This window comes from Mus musculus, chromosome 3 (assembly GCF_000001635.26).
Source record: "Mus musculus strain C57BL/6J chromosome 3, GRCm38.p6 C57BL/6J".
Taxonomy (NCBI): Eukaryota; Metazoa; Chordata; class Mammalia; order Rodentia; family Muridae; genus Mus; species Mus musculus.
The window spans coordinates 90265012-90281264 of record NC_000069.6 but is presented as its reverse complement, the minus strand read 5'-3'; the positions used below and the strand labels follow the sequence as shown (position 1 = coordinate 90281264).

Sequence of the window (16253 nt, the reverse complement as noted above, 5' to 3'; positions counted from 1 at the left end):
TACATGTAGTGCATATGTATACTCTAAACACACACACACACACACACACACACACACACACACACCACATATATACACATAAAATAGTCTAAAAAATAAAATAAAGAAAAAATGATGCCCATCTTCCTGGCATTCACACGTAGCAAGTTTAGCCCACAGTGAGGTACACTGGAGCTAGACTGACTAGAGAGCTGGGATGATCGCCATGCTTCTGAGATACAGAAGGGCCGCAGACAGCAACCAGTGAGGAGGGCTGTCATCTCCGTGAAGGTACTAAAGAAGCGGGGTCAGGGAGGGAACAGGAGGCAAGGAAATAAGGCAAAGATGAGCTCAGGGCCCCCAGAGAATGGAGCCTTTGTGTGGGGTACAGATGAGGGACAAGGGGGTGATTGTGTCGGAGGGCCGGAAGTGCCATGCAGACTGGCACTGCCATAGCCGGCACTGGCTTCATCCTTCTGCTCAGAGAACTCCCGATATATCAAGTGGCCAGGAAAAGTAGGGTATACCTGATGGTTATAAAACGTGGAAAGGCAGAAAAGAGAATGTGCAGCCAGGAAAAGTAAGGTGTCACCCCAAATCCAGAGAACAGGAGGCAGAAGAAAAAAAAGACAGAAGCAGCTTTTACTATATTTACATCCAAAAAAACTTTGCAGAGAACAATCCTTATTGCACAGGTCAAGGCCATGGATGGGAGAGGTGTTCCCCAAGGTGGAGTGGACAAGAGGATCAGGACTAGAAGAGGCACCAGTTCTTCCTAAGGGAAGCTTGGGACTCCTCTGGGTCCCAGAGCATGGCTCTCAAGGTGCTACAAATCTAATTCCCTTCTTTCTCACGCTCCTTGAGACTCCCATAAGTATAGGAGCTGTGGCCTCAGAATAAATAACTAAATAGAATACAACACTAAGATTGCCTTGGGCTCCTTTAGCAATGTCAGGGAAGAGACGTGGGGAATGAAATTCCTCCCTTCCACTCAGGGCAAAGGCTCAGGAGCTCTGAGTTTTTCCAGTTGTTTTTTAAAACAAAAACTTCTAAGTCTACCAGGGCACTGCGGATCTGAGGACACCCTGGAAAGGAGACCCTGGAATGGGATGGAGAAAGACGGAGTTGTGTCAACTTCCCTAGCTCTCCCCCACATCAGCATGAACAAACAGGGCAGGGTGGAGATAGGAGAATTGTGACTTTGGGTAACAGTGAGTCCCTCTTTCTACTATTCCCACTTGGAGCCTAGGCTGAACATCCTGTTCCCAATTCCTCTGTGAAGGGAACAGGGAGTCAGGCTATGTCTAGAATCCACTCTTCCGCACCTCTCCACTCAAGGCTGGAGAGGGGAGCTTAAGGGTCCCTAGCATTCCAGAGGTGCTCCAAAACACTTTCGGCAGTCGATGGCCTTGGGAGTGGGCATCTGTGCCCGCCGCTGCCTCAGTTCCTCCTTGCCCATGCTGCTGGCCAGCTTGTTAAAGGCAGACTTGTACTTCTTGTCGAAGGCCACTAGGATAGAGGATGGAAACCGATGCATTAGGACCTCCTTTCATACCTGGTCTCAAATCCCTTATCTCCTCAGTACCTGACTGTACCCTTACCTATATCCACGTGGTCCTTGCCCAGAGCAGCCATGGTCAGGAATAAGATCTCACGGTAGATTCCCCTGTAGTAGACATAGGAGGGGGTCAAAGAAAGGTACAAAGGACATGTCAAGGGTCACCTAGATGAGAGCGTCCTACCTCTGTAGGTGCAGGCCGGTGGGAGGGGGCCCTAGCGTCTCCAGCAGAAGCCCAACAGCTTTATGAACCTCGTTGAGTCCGACGTGGCGCAGCACTGACTCCAGTAATGCCAAGCTAAGACATGAGGGTACTGGGCCTGGCCACACCACCCGCTGTGGGATCTGGCCTGGATGAAAAGAAGGAAGGGTCACCAGGGTCACCAAACTCTTTAGGTGAGGAGCCTAGCCCATGAGCTCCTACATCAAGTACCAACTCACTGTGGACCCTCCAGAGCACGTAGAGAGGTGGGCAGCTGTTGGGATCAGGGGTCAGGACATCCCACAGCAGATGCACATGCACAGAAGCTGGATCAGGGGTTAGCCATGGAGATGGTCCCTGGGAGAGCTGAGATAGGAAGCAAGGTCAGAATGATGAGAGGTGGAGAACGAGAAACAGACACATATGACTGGAGATAATAAAGGAAAAAAGGGAAAGAACTTACTTTTGCCGTTACTGTTATTTGAGACAAGGTCTCACTATGTAGTTTTGGAAGACCGGAACTCACTAAACAGACTAGGCAGGCCTTGAACTCATAGAGATCTACCCGAATGCCTCCTCTTGGGTGTTGGGATTAAAGACAAAAGCCACCATGTTCCAAGGGAAAGAAATTCTTATCTCCCAGGTCTTATGAGTAAGGACTTTGTTTCACTTTGTTATATGCCTAGCACCTGAAACCTAATATGTATGCAGCAAATATTGGTGGAATAAACAGAAAAACGTAAGCCATTTTCTAGGTACTAGTCACTATATCAAGTACCTGTCCTGTTAGATCACTGCTTGTGCTATTTGACAGATGATAAAATGGAGGGTCAGAGTTGTAAGTGTGCTGACAAAATGGCCAAGCACAAGGGACTCCACAGCCTGTGCTCTGCCACACTGCCAAGGACAGAGACAAGACTAGGAGACAAGGAGCTGAGAGAAGCAGTAGGGAGACAAGGACTACGTCAGGGCACTGACCTGGCTGGGTGGGGGCCCATTACAGGAGGCCAACACCAGGCCTGGTAGAACACTAGGCAGGCGTAGCCGTTGGAAATACCACAGGAGGTTCCAGAAGATGATAGGGTGGGCAGCAGGCAGTTCAGGTAACGCCAGCACCTCGCTGCCCTCATTCTCTACCAGGGACTCCAGTTCCTTACGCAGCACCAGAGGGCTCAGGTACGCCCATGCCCCATTCTCAACTCGCCGGGAAGCACTCTGCAGACATAGGAGGAGAGCAGACAGAGTACATACTAAAGGCCCACAACCAGGAACTTGCCTCTCAATACATCAGCGATGCCCCTTCTCCTCCATGCCCGTCTGCCCGGCACCCCTTTATCTCGCCCTTCAATAGATAACACATGCCCCACTGCTTCATGGTCCTCTTGCCCAGTCTTACCCCCATATGCCCATTGCAGAGCTGGGGCTGATCCAGGGCAAGGCAGAACCTCCGGTCACTGAGCACAGGGCCAGGGCCCCCAGGGGCAGGAGCATCTTTGCAGCCACTGGCGCCAGCAAGGGAAGACTTTGGACTAGGTGCACTGTAGGGAACAGCGGGGAGCGTCAGCTCTCTCGGAGCACCATCTGCCTATCCCTCCCATAACACTTGCCCTGCTCCAGGCACCTGGGTCGAGAATCAAGAGTCTGGACACTGAGCAGGGGCACAAAGTGACAGGCGCAGAAGGGACAAGTTGTATTAAGGTTAGAGTCATCCGGTGCCCAGCCAGCCATGATTTCCTCATCGTACACCAGGGAATCACAGGCATGACACAAGGAACAGCTAGACATCAGAATCTGTAGACAAGGAGACCCCAGGAAATGAGCCTCATTGGGTTCCAATGCCCCAAAGCCCATGCCCTTCCCTGTCCCTTCCACATCAAAACTCCAGCCAGGCCTACTTCCACCTCCCCCGCCCCCCTGTCTCCTGCCTTTCCAGGGAGATAAGGTGTGTGTTCCAGCACTACTGTGTAGAGAGGTATGCTCACTTCCAGAGAGGGTGGCTGGAAAGCCCCAGGGGTGTCACTGAGACGCTCTGAGGAACGGCGGAGACTCAGGCTGCTGAGGGAAGACTCTGAGATATCCCACTCACTGCCCAGAGAAGCAGAGCTCTGTCATTATAAAAGAAACCACAATCAGCCAGTTCCTCTCAATCTAAATGCTGGTTCCAGTTACTCTCAGAGTCACCTTTGGGGCATTCTCCCAGTCAGCAGCCCCCCCCCCAGCCCCCCATGATAAGGTATCTCCTCTCTTAACTGGCTACCTCAGAAGCAGTGGATCCGGGGCGTTCTCGGGGCCACAGAAGGCTATCCATGGGACTTCGGCGGGCCGCAGGAGGCAGGTCAGAGGGCAACTCAGGTGGGGGGATGCGGGAAGCAGAGGCGCGGCGGGAAGGGGTGAGCAGCTGTTGGAGGCGGGCACCCAGCCCTTTTCTGGGAGTGCCCACCTCCTCCTGACATCCACTAGTTTTGGAACCCCGCCCACTTATCCCTTCTAGGGCCTCAGTGGACTGGGCACTCAGGGCGGAGCCTGAGCCCCCAGGGCTGCCTCCAGGTGCCATTTCTTCCCCTGTCAGACTCAGGTCTGAGAGGCTTCCGTCCTGCCAAGGCACAGGTGATCCGCGGGGTTCCAGGACCCCCAAGGCCTCTATCACTGCAGGTCAAAAGAGAATTGAAAGATGGAGCCTGGCACTCTTGCAGCGGCTCCATTCCTGAGTAAACACAATTCTTGCAGCCAAACATCCTGCAGCATCAGTGACGGGACAGATGGCTCAGCAGTTAAGAGCACTGTCTTTCAGGGGACCTGGGTTCAACTCCTAGCACCCACGTGGCAACTCACAAACCAACTATAACTCCAGTTCCTAGGGATCTGATGCTTCCTTCCGGCTTCCATGGGCACCAGGCACACAAGCGGTGCACAGACATACATGCAAGCAAAACACTCATTTAAAATGCAAACTATATAAAGCCACAACCTCTACAATCACAACTCACCATAACATTTGGGCAAGTTTGCCTCGGAGCCTACAGGGCCACTAACGTGGAGCTAGCCTAACAGTGGCTCTAGTCCTCTCCTCTCTAGCTGAAAAGTTGTTAGGAAAACTCAGTGAGAAGAGGAGGGAGGTCAGATGAGGGTACTCACTGTGAGCCACACCAGCCTCCACCGTGGGCTGTGTCCCACGGGCACTGCCTAGGCTACCACTCTTGACCAGGCGCCCCATGGGTGAAGATGGTTCCCGTAGACTTCGCCCAGCCCAAGTAGTCTGGCGCTGAAGAGGGCGCGTTGGGGAGGGACGCTCCAGATAGGGCTCTGTAGAAAGCAGAGAAATTTGGCCGCAGACTGAAGCAGTCTCTTGGGTGGACCAGAGTTTTGGAAGGTTTCTCCCAAGTAGAACTCTACACCTCTGCTACCAAACACATGTGGTTTATCCACACACAGAAAGGCCCCTACAGTTTCCCAGTTCTCTTCCCATTGAAATCTAACTACTTCATCTAGCTCTGACTTTTAAAAAAATTTTTCTTTTGATACAAAGTCTCACTGAAAATTTTTCTTTTGATACAAAGTCTCACTATAGCCGGGAGTGGTGGCGCACGTCTTTAATCCCAGCACTCGGGAGGCAGAGGCAGGTGGATCTCCGAGTTCGAGGCCAGCCTGGTCTACAAAGTGAGTTCCAGGACAGCCAGGGCTATACAGAGAAACTCTGTCTCGAAAAACAAAAAAACAAAACAAAACAAAGTCTCACTATGTGTTCCAATCTGGCCTGGACCTCACTATATAGTACAAGGTATGTAACAATCAACCATCCTGTCTTAACTCCACAAGTGCTAGGGATGCAGGTGTGAACCATCATATCGGGAACCAAGGCTACCTTGCCAGTCCCTACCCACCTGTCTGAGAGCTGCCCGACTTTTGCTGCTCGGCCACCTGTTGCTTCTGCTGCTGCTGCTGCTGCTGCTGCTGCTGTTGCTGCCTTCGGTCCTTTAAGGGCTGGCGGAACTGAGCAGCCCCCAGGACAACATTCCGGAGCTTGGCCCAGCGTAGGCGTCCACCCGGAGTACCAGATGGCCATTTGCTTTCCAGCACTGCCTGCCAAACACAGGGACGGCCAGGATGGCCTAGTGATGCCTTTGCTGCCTGTCCTGAACCCCAAGGGCCACCTTTTTCTGCAGACTTGCTGTCTAGGACTGTCTGACCAGTGGCTCACCCAGAAACAAAAGCCGCAAAGAGACATGGTCAGTAGTAATGGGGAAAAGTATATTTAGACCATTCTACTTGTTTGTTTAAGTATTTATGTACTTATTTAGGCAGGGTCTCACTAAGTAGTCCTGGCTGGCCTGGAACTCACTATGTAGATCAGGCTGGACTTGAACTCAAGATAGCCTCCTGAGTGCTGGGATTAAAGTTGTGTATCATCATGCCCATGCCCAGCTAGACTCTATAAACTGAATAGCTTTGAAGAAATTACCTCAACTATTTGACTATTTAGGTTTTTTATCTGAAAAACAGAAGACAGTTTAGCATCACGGTTAAGAAGCTGAATTCTGAGCTGGGCTGGTGGCGCATGCCTTAAATCCCAGCACTCAGGAGGCAAAGGCAGGCAAATTTCTGAGTCCGAGGCCAGCCTGGTCCACAGAGTGAGTTCCAGGGCAGCCAGGGCTACAAAGAGAAACCCTGTCTCGAAAAACAAACAAACAAACAAACAAACAGCTGAATTCTGGATAAAAATTTGCTTATATTTTGACTCCTTAACATGCTTATGGGCAAATTTTTTAATTCTCTAGAACCTCAATTCCTGTAATATAGAAAATGACCATTTTATGCCCTGGGGCACTGTGGAGGTAAAGTTATTTAAAATGTATAATTAATCTGGAACAGTATGGCATGGAGTTTAAGGTTGTGGTAAATAAGAATCAAAATAGCTAAGTCTGAAAAAACAAAAACAAACAAAACCCTCAGTCTGTGCAAAGGCAACAAAGGATGACAATGGCTACAGGACCAGGTAGAATTGCAAGCCTAATCTCCAAGGAATGGGGACAGCAGCAGCTCTCAGAGTACCCTCCCCACACAGGCCGGAGTATACACTGCCATTCTACCTCTAATCCCCAGTTAAGTACCTTGTTGTAGTAACCGTAAGTGATGGTGTTGGGCACAATGCCTGCCCGTCGCATCTCTAGCATGACTCGCACAGACAGAACGGGCTGCCCATAGTGTGAGCAGAGCTGCATCAGCACGCGGTAACACACCTAGGCCAAGAGAGGCACAGGATGGAGGAGACCAAATCTCAGCAAGCATCTTCTTCCAGCCTTCCAATTCTCCCAGGACTCGCCCGCTCCCGGAAGTCTCCACTGTTTTCTCCTGCACGTGCCCATGCACTTTGCGATTGTTGATGGTGAAGCTACTTAACCCTGGGCTACCCACCCACTTTAACTGGTCTCCACCTCTCCCTTCTCACAGTCCCTCCAGTCGCATATCCTGGCTGGGATCGCAGGCGGGTATGAACACGCAGGGAGTGGGCGCCTACCTCATCAGGGAGCACCACCTTGCGGTTCTCCATTTCCCGTAACACGTGGTAGGCCGTATGTAATGCACGCACCCGGGAGGGTACGGAACGCACGTAGGCGGGCAGGCATAAGAACCACAGTCCGTAGCAGTGACCCAGCAGGCACCGGGCCCACAGCTCAGGCACAGTGGCTGACTTCTGTGCCATTCGCTGTGCAACCTTCATCTCCTAGGTGGGGTTAGAAACACACCAAGATAAGTATAATGCCGAGGCAGATCTTTTCTTATTTTGATATTTTTCTGAGATAGGGTCTTGTCATATACCCTAGGCTGAACTCAAACACTACATCTTGCCTCAGCCTCCTGATTACCGGTCAGTGTGGGAAGTAACGCTTTTCCCGAGAGAGGGTCTGTGTTCTAAGGAGGCAGGAGAACTGAGGCACAGCCGAAGCTACAACCCTCCCGGGAACGTCAGTAGGGCAAGCAGCCTGGCCCTGGAGCATGAGTGAACACCTTGCAAGATGTAGCCAGCTTCCATGTCCCCAGAATGCTCAGGGATGAAGATGAGGAGGAGGGCAAATGACATGCTAACAGAGGCTAATGTTTGTACAGCATTTTGTTGTTGTTTGTCTTTTTTGTTTTTGTTTTTTTTGTTTTTTTGTTTTTTGTTTTTGAGACAGGGACTCACTACGTAGCTCTGGCAGTCTTGGAACTCACTCTGTAGATCAGGCTGCCTCATAGAGATCCTCCTGCCTCTGCCTCCCGAGTGCTGGGATTAAAGGCATGTGCCACCAACACCTGGTTGTTCAGTATTTTATTTTATTTTATTTTATTTTATTTTATTTTATTTTATTGTTAATGTGCCAAGCTCCCAGCAGCTTTATGGGATAAGCACCATGGTTATCCTGATCTGACCATGAAGCAACCGCCCTTGTGTCAGGTTCTCCTCCAAGGCCCACCACCGGTTACCTGTTTGGTTCGGCGAGGTGCAGGACTGCTGGGAGCACTCCGGGATGGGCCTGGCACAGGGAGGGCCCCCTGTTGTTCCTGAGGAGACTCAAATAGCTCAGCCTTTAGCTCTGGAAACCCATCATAACTGGAGGGACAGAGACCGTGCAGACAGTTAGCACAGAGCTAAGCGTTGGACATTGGGGCAGGATGATAGAAGACCCTCTTACCAGTACTGAGGAGTAGACTCACTGCCTTCCAGTACTGGTGGTTCCTCTGGGGGTGTGATAAAGACAGTGAGCTCACTTCCTGATAGTTCCTCCAGCTCCACTAAGGGTGTTGGTTCGGGCTTCTCCTGCTCTGGGTGAACCTGGACCAGGACAGACGGTAAGAATAAGAGTTAAGATGATGAGCAAGGTAGGGAGCCAGGGTGCCCAGAAGATGGCTTCTCCCAGAGACACACAGTCATAGGAAAGGAGTCCTAGAGATCTATCTGGAGGTGCAGAGTCAGGAATGAAAGTAAACGTAAACGAACCATGTATGGCTGCACAGGTTGTACTGTGCCTGATTCCAGCCAATGCTGTCACCACTGACATACACAGTTAGTGGCCTGAGGGTAACAGAGACAAGTAGGAGGAACTCACTGGTCAGTTGGCACTCACAGAGGGGATATTGCCCATTACCTTGTCAACACAAGAGTCAAAGAATTCCAGGGCTGCGTGCCGGGCGGAGCCAAAAGAGCATTCCTCGATGAACTGTGAGAACATCTGTGTGTGCAGCAGCTGAGAGTACAGCTTGTGGCTTGAGCGTTCCCGGGACTTGAGGAAACCTGAGGGGGTAAGGATGGGTCAGGAACAGGGTTACCATGGTTACCACAGCTCTCTGCTCACAGCCATCTCCTCCCTGCACCGAGCTTTTAGCTCTTGCCATTTAGGATCTATGGCTCTCACAGCACTCCCATAGAACAATTTAGCTCTCCGGCACTATAGCTCCATGGAGTCCTTTGCGTTTGTCTGTTTCTATCTACTGCTGCAGACTGGGAATTATCCAATGGACACATCCCTCGTCAAGTTATACTCATGGCTGCTGCTCACTACCAGGGTGACTACGTTCATGTTATGCTAAGGGATCCCAGACAGTAGGACACATTCACCCACATACCCTTATTCCCTCCAAAACCAGAGTTGTGGAGGAGGAAGGAGCAATCTACTCCTCCCAGCCTTCCCATGGAGCCCTGCACCCCCCCCCCCCACACCCTCCCTCTGATCCTTTTGCAAACCAAAACAGAGCCTCTTTATTTACCCTGAAGGTAAAAAAGGTTGTCAACATCTCGAGACCCCTCAGAGGGGGCCTGCGTGAGAGGACGGAGGAAGTTCCGGTAACCTTTGAGCAGACAGGCCATGAAGCGCAGGAAGGCTCCCTGGACTTCCCGTTCCAGGCGAGTCCTGCGGCCACACACAGCCTCATAGTCTGTCAGCAGGAATTCCAGGGAGGCCTCTTCCTCTGGTCCAGTGTAAGCTGGGGAACAACATGTCTGAGAGTCAAAGGTAGCAATGGAGGGGCTTGTCTCACTCTGTTTTTCACACAAATGTCTCATCTTCACCACCAGCTTCTGACAGATCTTGCACCAGGGGTGGCCAAAAATTTATGGTTGGGTACCAGTTTCAAGGCTCTCCAGTGGGATGCTCAACCTCCTTGGTAAGCTCAGAAATGCTGCTTCCCCTACCCCTGCTCCTAGCTTCATTTTATTCCCAACTCAGCCACTTCAGAGAAGGTCTGTTGCCCCCTGGACCCTCCCTTCAAACTGCAGATTTGAGGCCAACAACCTCCCAAGCCCACCAGCTTCTCACTCTGGTCCAGCTGCTGGTACAGACTTGTCAGGGTGGCCAATAAAAGCTTGTATGGTCTTCGGGGCAGGGTCCTAGCGGAGAGGGGCTTCTTTTCCTCCTTTCTGAGAGATAACATACAGAGAAAGGATGTTGGGGCTCCTACCAAAAGCTCTATGAGCCAATAAAACCCCACACATCAGCCCTTGGATGTCCATTCTCCTCTAGCCCTCAGATGGTACTTAGCCTCTTACTGGAAGAGCGTGTTGGTATCAAGATCAACACAGATGACGTCAGCAGGTGGGTCATGCAGATCGAAATAACTGGAGTGGATACCCACAATGAAGGGCACGGGGGCACTCAGCACATCCGCCAGCACTAGCGGGCACAATGGGATGTAGGGACACTGCCAATGCAGAGGGAAGATCATCTGAAACATGAAGGAGTGAGAACTGGTGAGTATGGGGCACTGGCCTTGGGGAGGAGGGGCCTACTGAAAGAAGCCTTTGAGCTAATCTTGAAGAAAGATCCCGTGTCTGACAACTGTACCCAGGTGGAAACACCGAAGACCCTTTCCGTACGGAAGGAGGAGAGTCCAGATCTGGGTGAGGGGGCACCAGAAAAGACAGCAGTTCTGGAGAAGCAGACTAGATAATGTGACACTCACTGAGACAAGGGCCTCGCACACGCTGGTGAGCAGATCTGGCCGCAGCGAGTGGACCAGCAGTTTGTGCTCTGTGAGCACAGCCAGCAGCAATGTAATAGCCAGTTCTGGGCCCAGGTTCTGCAGCAGCTGCAAAAAGCTAGCACCACTGCAGGAAGCAGAAAAATAAAGGGTCACAAGAGACTCTTTCCCAGACACTGGACACAGACCACCAGGGCTAATCTGCAAAGATCTCGACAGCTAGAGTCATCTGAGGCCTATGCGTCTCCTATTATATCTCATGTTGTCAAAGCCTCCCCCAACCCCGCCATTGAGGCACATACCTGAGGGGCAGGGGTGAGGAGACAGGTTGACAGAGGAGCAGGTTGTCATAGGGAGACATCTGGGAGAGGAGCCACAGGTCAGGATGCTCATAGCTAGTCCCTGCCAACTCCTCTCCTTCCGTCCAGCCCAGCCCTAGGCTCACCTCTCACCTGCACTAGGATGCGTGGTCTCTGTGGGGATGGGAATGGGACGTTGTGAATGAAGTGGGAGATGTGCCTAGGGAGAGAGGAAAAGGGTGAGGTCGACTCTCCAATCCGTCCCCGGTCTTGTCACCCCACACAGTCTTATCACTTCTAGCCTCAAGACCCTCATTCCTCCCTAAAGCCCACCTCTTGACAGGGACCAGCTTTATACACAGGCCTTATGTGTATTAGAGAAGAGATCACTTTGCCTGAAATGGAGGCACATATCTACAACACAATGAAATCCAAGCCAGCCAGGGCTATATAGTGAGCCCTGCCTCAAAAGTAAGTAAGTACTCGAAAAACAAAACAAAACAAAAGTTAAAAAAAGTAAATAAATAAGTGAATGAAAGAATGAATGAATGGACAAATGAACGAACAAAATATATATCTGTTGGACATACACAGGTCTATCTAATTAACAAGTGCAGGCTAGATTCCAGGCTCTGCTTACCGCTAGCCAGAAGTTTAAATGGACAAACTATATAACCAGGTACTGCGTCACTGTCCCTTAGGTGCTCAGTGAAGCTCCCCCAATTCCATTCTAGTGTCTCCCATTTATCCTCTCTAGTGCATCATAACCCCCCAGTGTCAGGAGAGCCGTGCTCACGCTTCCAAGGGCAGACGATGGGGGCCTGAGACGGAGTATCGGTAAAGGAAGGTGAGGAAGGCTCGGAAGGCTGGGAAGGCAGGCCAGCGGGACAGCACAGCTATGGCTCGTCGGCTGCGCACAGCTCGGCCTCCCAGCGCCCGGCCCCGTTCCACGGCACTCATCAGGCCCAGTGCCCGTGCCTGCCTCTCTGACAGCCTGGCCCTCGGGAACGCTTCATAGAACTGCAAAGCAGCACCATACACCTGGTGGGGATATAGGGATAATCAGAGGGGCCCCCTCTGCATTATGTGGACCCCTTATCACACTCCACACACCCACCTTATCACCAGCAGCGCCTGTGAGCACAAAGGTGGAGAAGACAGGTACTGGGTACTTGGTCTGGGCAGGCCAGCACTCAATAGTGGCCCCCATGGGCAGACAGAAGACAGGGACTGACTCGGGCAGCGGAAACGCCTCATTGTCTTCCTCTGGGTAGCGGCCCAGCAGCTCTATACCCCAGCAGGATTAAGAGTACATATTAGAGCGAAAGGTCCATTTGATTCCAGGTAAAGAAACTCGAGTATCCCAAAGAAGGGCTAAGTGGCAAAGAGATGTAAGTTCTAGGGTCACTGAAGTTGCCAGAGGGTCAAAGGGTAGGACATAAAAAGAAGCCACTCACCTGCCTCATACACCAGTGTGTTGGCCTTGGCCAGGCCTACCTTGTAGCACAGGTACACTGCTGGGCCCCACTGTCCCCAGAAATGACAAGAGATAAGCAGACACATCACTAACATCGGTTTCTGGATTCATCTTCTCTCTACTTCCCTTTAGTTATCTTTTGTCTTCAAAGATGTTCCTAATTCCAGTCCTCCCACCAAGTCACTTCTGATCTGGCCTGGTGTCAATGGCCTCGGCCCCCAAATACCCTTTGTGCCGCCCCATGTCCATACCCTTACACTAGTTCTTCAGGTTTCAGCTCTCAATACCTCAGCACCACTCACCATGCCAGGGTTGAGGTTGCGGGGTAGCCGGCAGTAAGTATGAGGAGTACCCTCACCCTTGCTGGGCAGAACCAGGCAGAGGTCAGTGATGCCCAGGGCATGCAGCCCTGCCCCTTCTGCTGCCCGCCGATACATGAGGTAGGTGCGGGGGTGCCCGGGGCCTGGAGGGGCCAGATTGGCTGAGTGGCTATACGGTGTCGTGTCAAGCACTTGGAACCCAAGCTTGGGTCGTTCCTTCCCTTCATATAACACCCTGGCACAGAGGGTAGAGACATCAAGGGGTTAGGATAGAAAGAGTCTTGGATCCTGCTGGATCTTCCTACCTGGTCTCCTAAACCTGCCATGCTCTCTTAGCCTTGTCAAACCCTGGTAGTATAGCCCACCACTTCCTACTTAGGTCTGTGCTCTAGGATCCCTTCAGTCAGTAACCATCCCTTCAACCCATACCTTCCATAGCTCTCAAGAGTAAGCACTCAGAACCAACAGGCTCTGCAAAGTTCAAAGTTCCTCACACGGGTTACTTCATTTAATATTCTGAGCCAGCCAGAGAGGAGCCACTATCCTCATTTTGCAGATGAGGAAACGTTGACCGCAGCAAAGGCAGTGAGCCCATTCTCTTGACCTCTAGCCTATTCCGCTGTGGTCCCCACATTCCTCCTCTTGACCCATATCCCTACCTCTTCTAGCTCATTCAAAGGTCCCTCCCAGCTTCCTCTAGTGCCAGCGTGGATAGGGGTACGTACCCCAGCTCAACGAGGGGGGGCTTGTCACGCCCCCTGCGGTAGCAGATGACTGGTTGAGTTCCACCCAGGAGCCCAGCACTGAGCTCCAAGGGGTGGCCACCCGCAGAAGTCTGAATGCATGTATAGCCCTGGGGCACCTCCTCGCCCAGTGCCCTAGCGATGACTGCCACATCTGTAATAGGTTCAGCTGGCCGGGGAGGGCGCAGGGGCCCGGTAGGCTCGGGAACCCACTTCTCCTCAGGTATAGGCGCTCCATTTCCTGCAAGCCCAGCCACCACAAAGTAATCCACCAACCGGGGAGGCCGCTCCTCTGCCATGGCCTCTGCTTCACTCACTGCATCTGGAATGGTCAATCGAGGAAGAGATGGAGCAAGAGAGGATAATGTTCCCATGGCAACGATAGTGGACACCCCCCCTTCTTCTTCCTAGTTCTTCTAAGGAAAGGATAAATGATCAGCCAATCTTGAATTCTTCCACCTGTGACATCACCAAACTCTCATATTCCACCACAGCTCCTTAGAGACCACTAGGTCCTTCCTTCTTAGTGACATCAGCCCTTTTTTCCCAAAGAACCCAAACTCCACTCTACAACACACAACTGACATATTCCTCACCTATTCCTTTAAAGGCCTGCCTCTCCTTGCCCGCTACAATTACGTCTCAGAGAACACAGTATTTTCTGTAATGGCCTGCAATGACATCATTCACTCTGGCTACCACATTACACCAACTTTTGCTTTGTCAAAGGTCTCTGCTCTTGTAGCAACACCACAAGAACCTTCCGATGCAGCTAATGTTCTTAAAGCACCCATCCTTTCATTTCTAGAAGACTTTACAGATGCCTAGGAAGGCTTACAAAACCCAAGATTTAGCTTCTGCTCATCAGATTTCAAGTATCCTTTTTTTTCCCTAGCTTAACTTTACCTAGTTGGCCAAGCAACCAGGACTTTCCCATCTCCAGGATCCTTAGGTGTCTGTAGTTAGGCACAAAGGGACTGTAGGAGTCAGCTCCAGTCATGCCATGCCCGCGCCACCCAGCCCAAGACAGAATCGGGGCCACAACAGCCTATTGGTAACTTATCTCACCTGCCTCCATGGCCTGACCCTGGGGAGTGGAAGCCCCAAGAGTCCTGAGGTGCCCCAGGGTGCTGAAGGTGGGAAGAAGCCTGGCGGGTAGCTTGCAAGGGGCTAGAGGCTGAGAGAGTGCTTCAGAGGGGAAGGGAGGCTACTTCCTGAAATGGCTGCGAAGGGGAAGCTGTCGCTAGCTCAGCATAAGTCAGCCTATGGGTGTGTGGTATCGCTGGGGGGGCGGGGGGGATAGTACTGTTTAAGGTGCCAGCACAGCATCAGACCAACGCAGACCTCCCACTAAGGGTCCTGTGCAAGGCAGGGAAGCTTTTAGTGTCTCCAGGATGCACAGTCTATTTAACCTCCCGCTCTTCCTCAGAGAACTAGAGCCAAACCGACTGTCTTCTCAACCTGGCCTCTGGACACACATGCCCCAACTCAAGCTAAATTTAGCTTGAGCTTCTCTACATCTGAGAGGTGAAGCCAGGAGTCAGCGTCAGCCTCCTGATTTAACTCCAGGACACAGCTCACTCTCTCATCCACTGCAGGCCAATAGTAGTTCTGTGCTCCAGACAGTAGGCAAAAGCCGTTAGATGAGACCCTCTATAGGCAAGTGGGTGGTCCCGGATCAACAGGACTTGTGTGTCCAGGCCTTCCCTTATCCAGCCAGGGAAGAGTCCTATAGAATGCAGCCCCTTCTCCCTTGGGGGAAAACAACGGCACTGGAGCCACTTTGGGTCCCAACGCCCACATGCCGAATGACGGGAAGTCGGGGCTAGGGCAGAGGGCGCGGCGCGGGGGAGGTGGCTGAGCAAGAGGCCGGAGGGCCGAGAGAAGCGCGCGCGGGGACTGCCGAGGACGTGACGGCAGCAGCGCCAGCAGCCGCGTGACCCAGGCGGGAAGGAGGGGTGCTCTGGCTTGAGCGCCCGCGGGAGCTCCAGGTTGTAGGATGTCGAGCACAGCTAGCTAGCTCTGGGTTGCGCCCTCCCCTCCACTTTCACTTCTCTGGGAGGGAGGAAGCGGAACCAGATGCGCAGCGTAGAACAGCTGGGGACAGTCCCTGGAGCCGCCCGCCCTCCGCCCGCCCTAACCCGCCCGCCGCCCCGCCCGGTCCGGCCCCTACCTGCCTGCCCTGGGACTCCCCAGCCGGCCCGCTGGCGGGTGGCTCTGAGGGCGGGCTGGCGGGCCGGCGGGCGGCTGGGCTGCTATCCAGCCCCGGACATGGCGCACTCGACTTAGGAGCCGCTCGCGCCCGGGCTGAAGGAAGAAGCAGCAGCCGAGGGCGCCGGGCACGGTGGAAGAAGATCTGGGCGGTCCCAGCGTCCCCGCGCGCTGCGCCACGCGGGGACTGCTGCCACACCACACCGCTAGTTCCAGCCGCGCGGTCCTCCCGGCTCCCACGTTGCTGGGGACCCCAAGCTCTTCAACGCGCCCTGCTTTCTCCACTCATACCCGCCCCCCACCCCCCCAGGAGCCGCGGGCGCCTCCGCTATTCTGCCCCCCCCCACACACCCGGGCCTGCGGCCGTGACCCTGGCTAGCGCCGGCCCAACACCCTGCCGCCTGCAGTGCGACCCCTGGTGGCTGGGAGGGCCCCCTGCAACCAAGCGGATTCCCACCACCCGGAGGAAAAAGCAAGACACTGACCCCAGATGGCCCCGAAGTCAGAGTCGG

The 16253-nt window shown here is 52.9% G+C and overlaps 1 protein-coding gene and 1 non-coding gene across 6 annotated transcripts; both read right to left on the bottom strand.

Moving 5' to 3' along the window:
- Positions 1-599: 599 nt before the first annotated feature.
- On the bottom strand, positions 600-16245 carry Dennd4b (DENN/MADD domain containing 4B). 5 transcript variants are annotated; one of them, XM_006501355.4, is made up of 28 exons: positions 16227-16245; positions 13513-13852; positions 12770-13022; positions 12448-12517; positions 12108-12277; positions 11787-12031; positions 11144-11210; positions 10994-11052; positions 10674-10818; positions 10261-10436; positions 10031-10131; positions 9483-9698; positions 8864-9009; positions 8411-8550; positions 8202-8328; positions 7255-7461; positions 6848-6976; positions 5621-5819; positions 4875-5042; positions 3997-4385; positions 3722-3844; positions 3361-3530; positions 3136-3277; positions 2718-2954; positions 1979-2105; positions 1722-1887; positions 1581-1645; positions 600-1488 (listed from the first exon to the last, which is right to left on the bottom strand). In XM_006501355.4, the coding sequence occupies exons 2-28, from the start codon at positions 13827-13829 to the stop codon at positions 1343-1345; spliced, it is 4500 nt and encodes a 1499-aa protein (XP_006501418.1). In that variant the 5' UTR covers positions 13830-13852; positions 16227-16245; the 3' UTR covers positions 600-1342. The 5 variants fall into 5 exon arrangements, 4 of the variants coding, with proteins under 4 accessions (XP_006501418.1, NP_001343412.1, NP_958809.3 ...); NM_001356483.1 differs by lacking the exon at positions 16227-16245 and adding an exon at positions 15704-16030; NM_201407.4 differs by lacking the exon at positions 16227-16245 and adding an exon at positions 14599-14751.
- On the bottom strand, positions 11053-11116 carry Mir7012 (microRNA 7012). The gene has a single exon (NR_105979.1). It is a non-coding gene; the product is annotated as a microRNA 7012 (primary transcript).
- Positions 16246-16253: the final 8 nt, after the last annotated feature.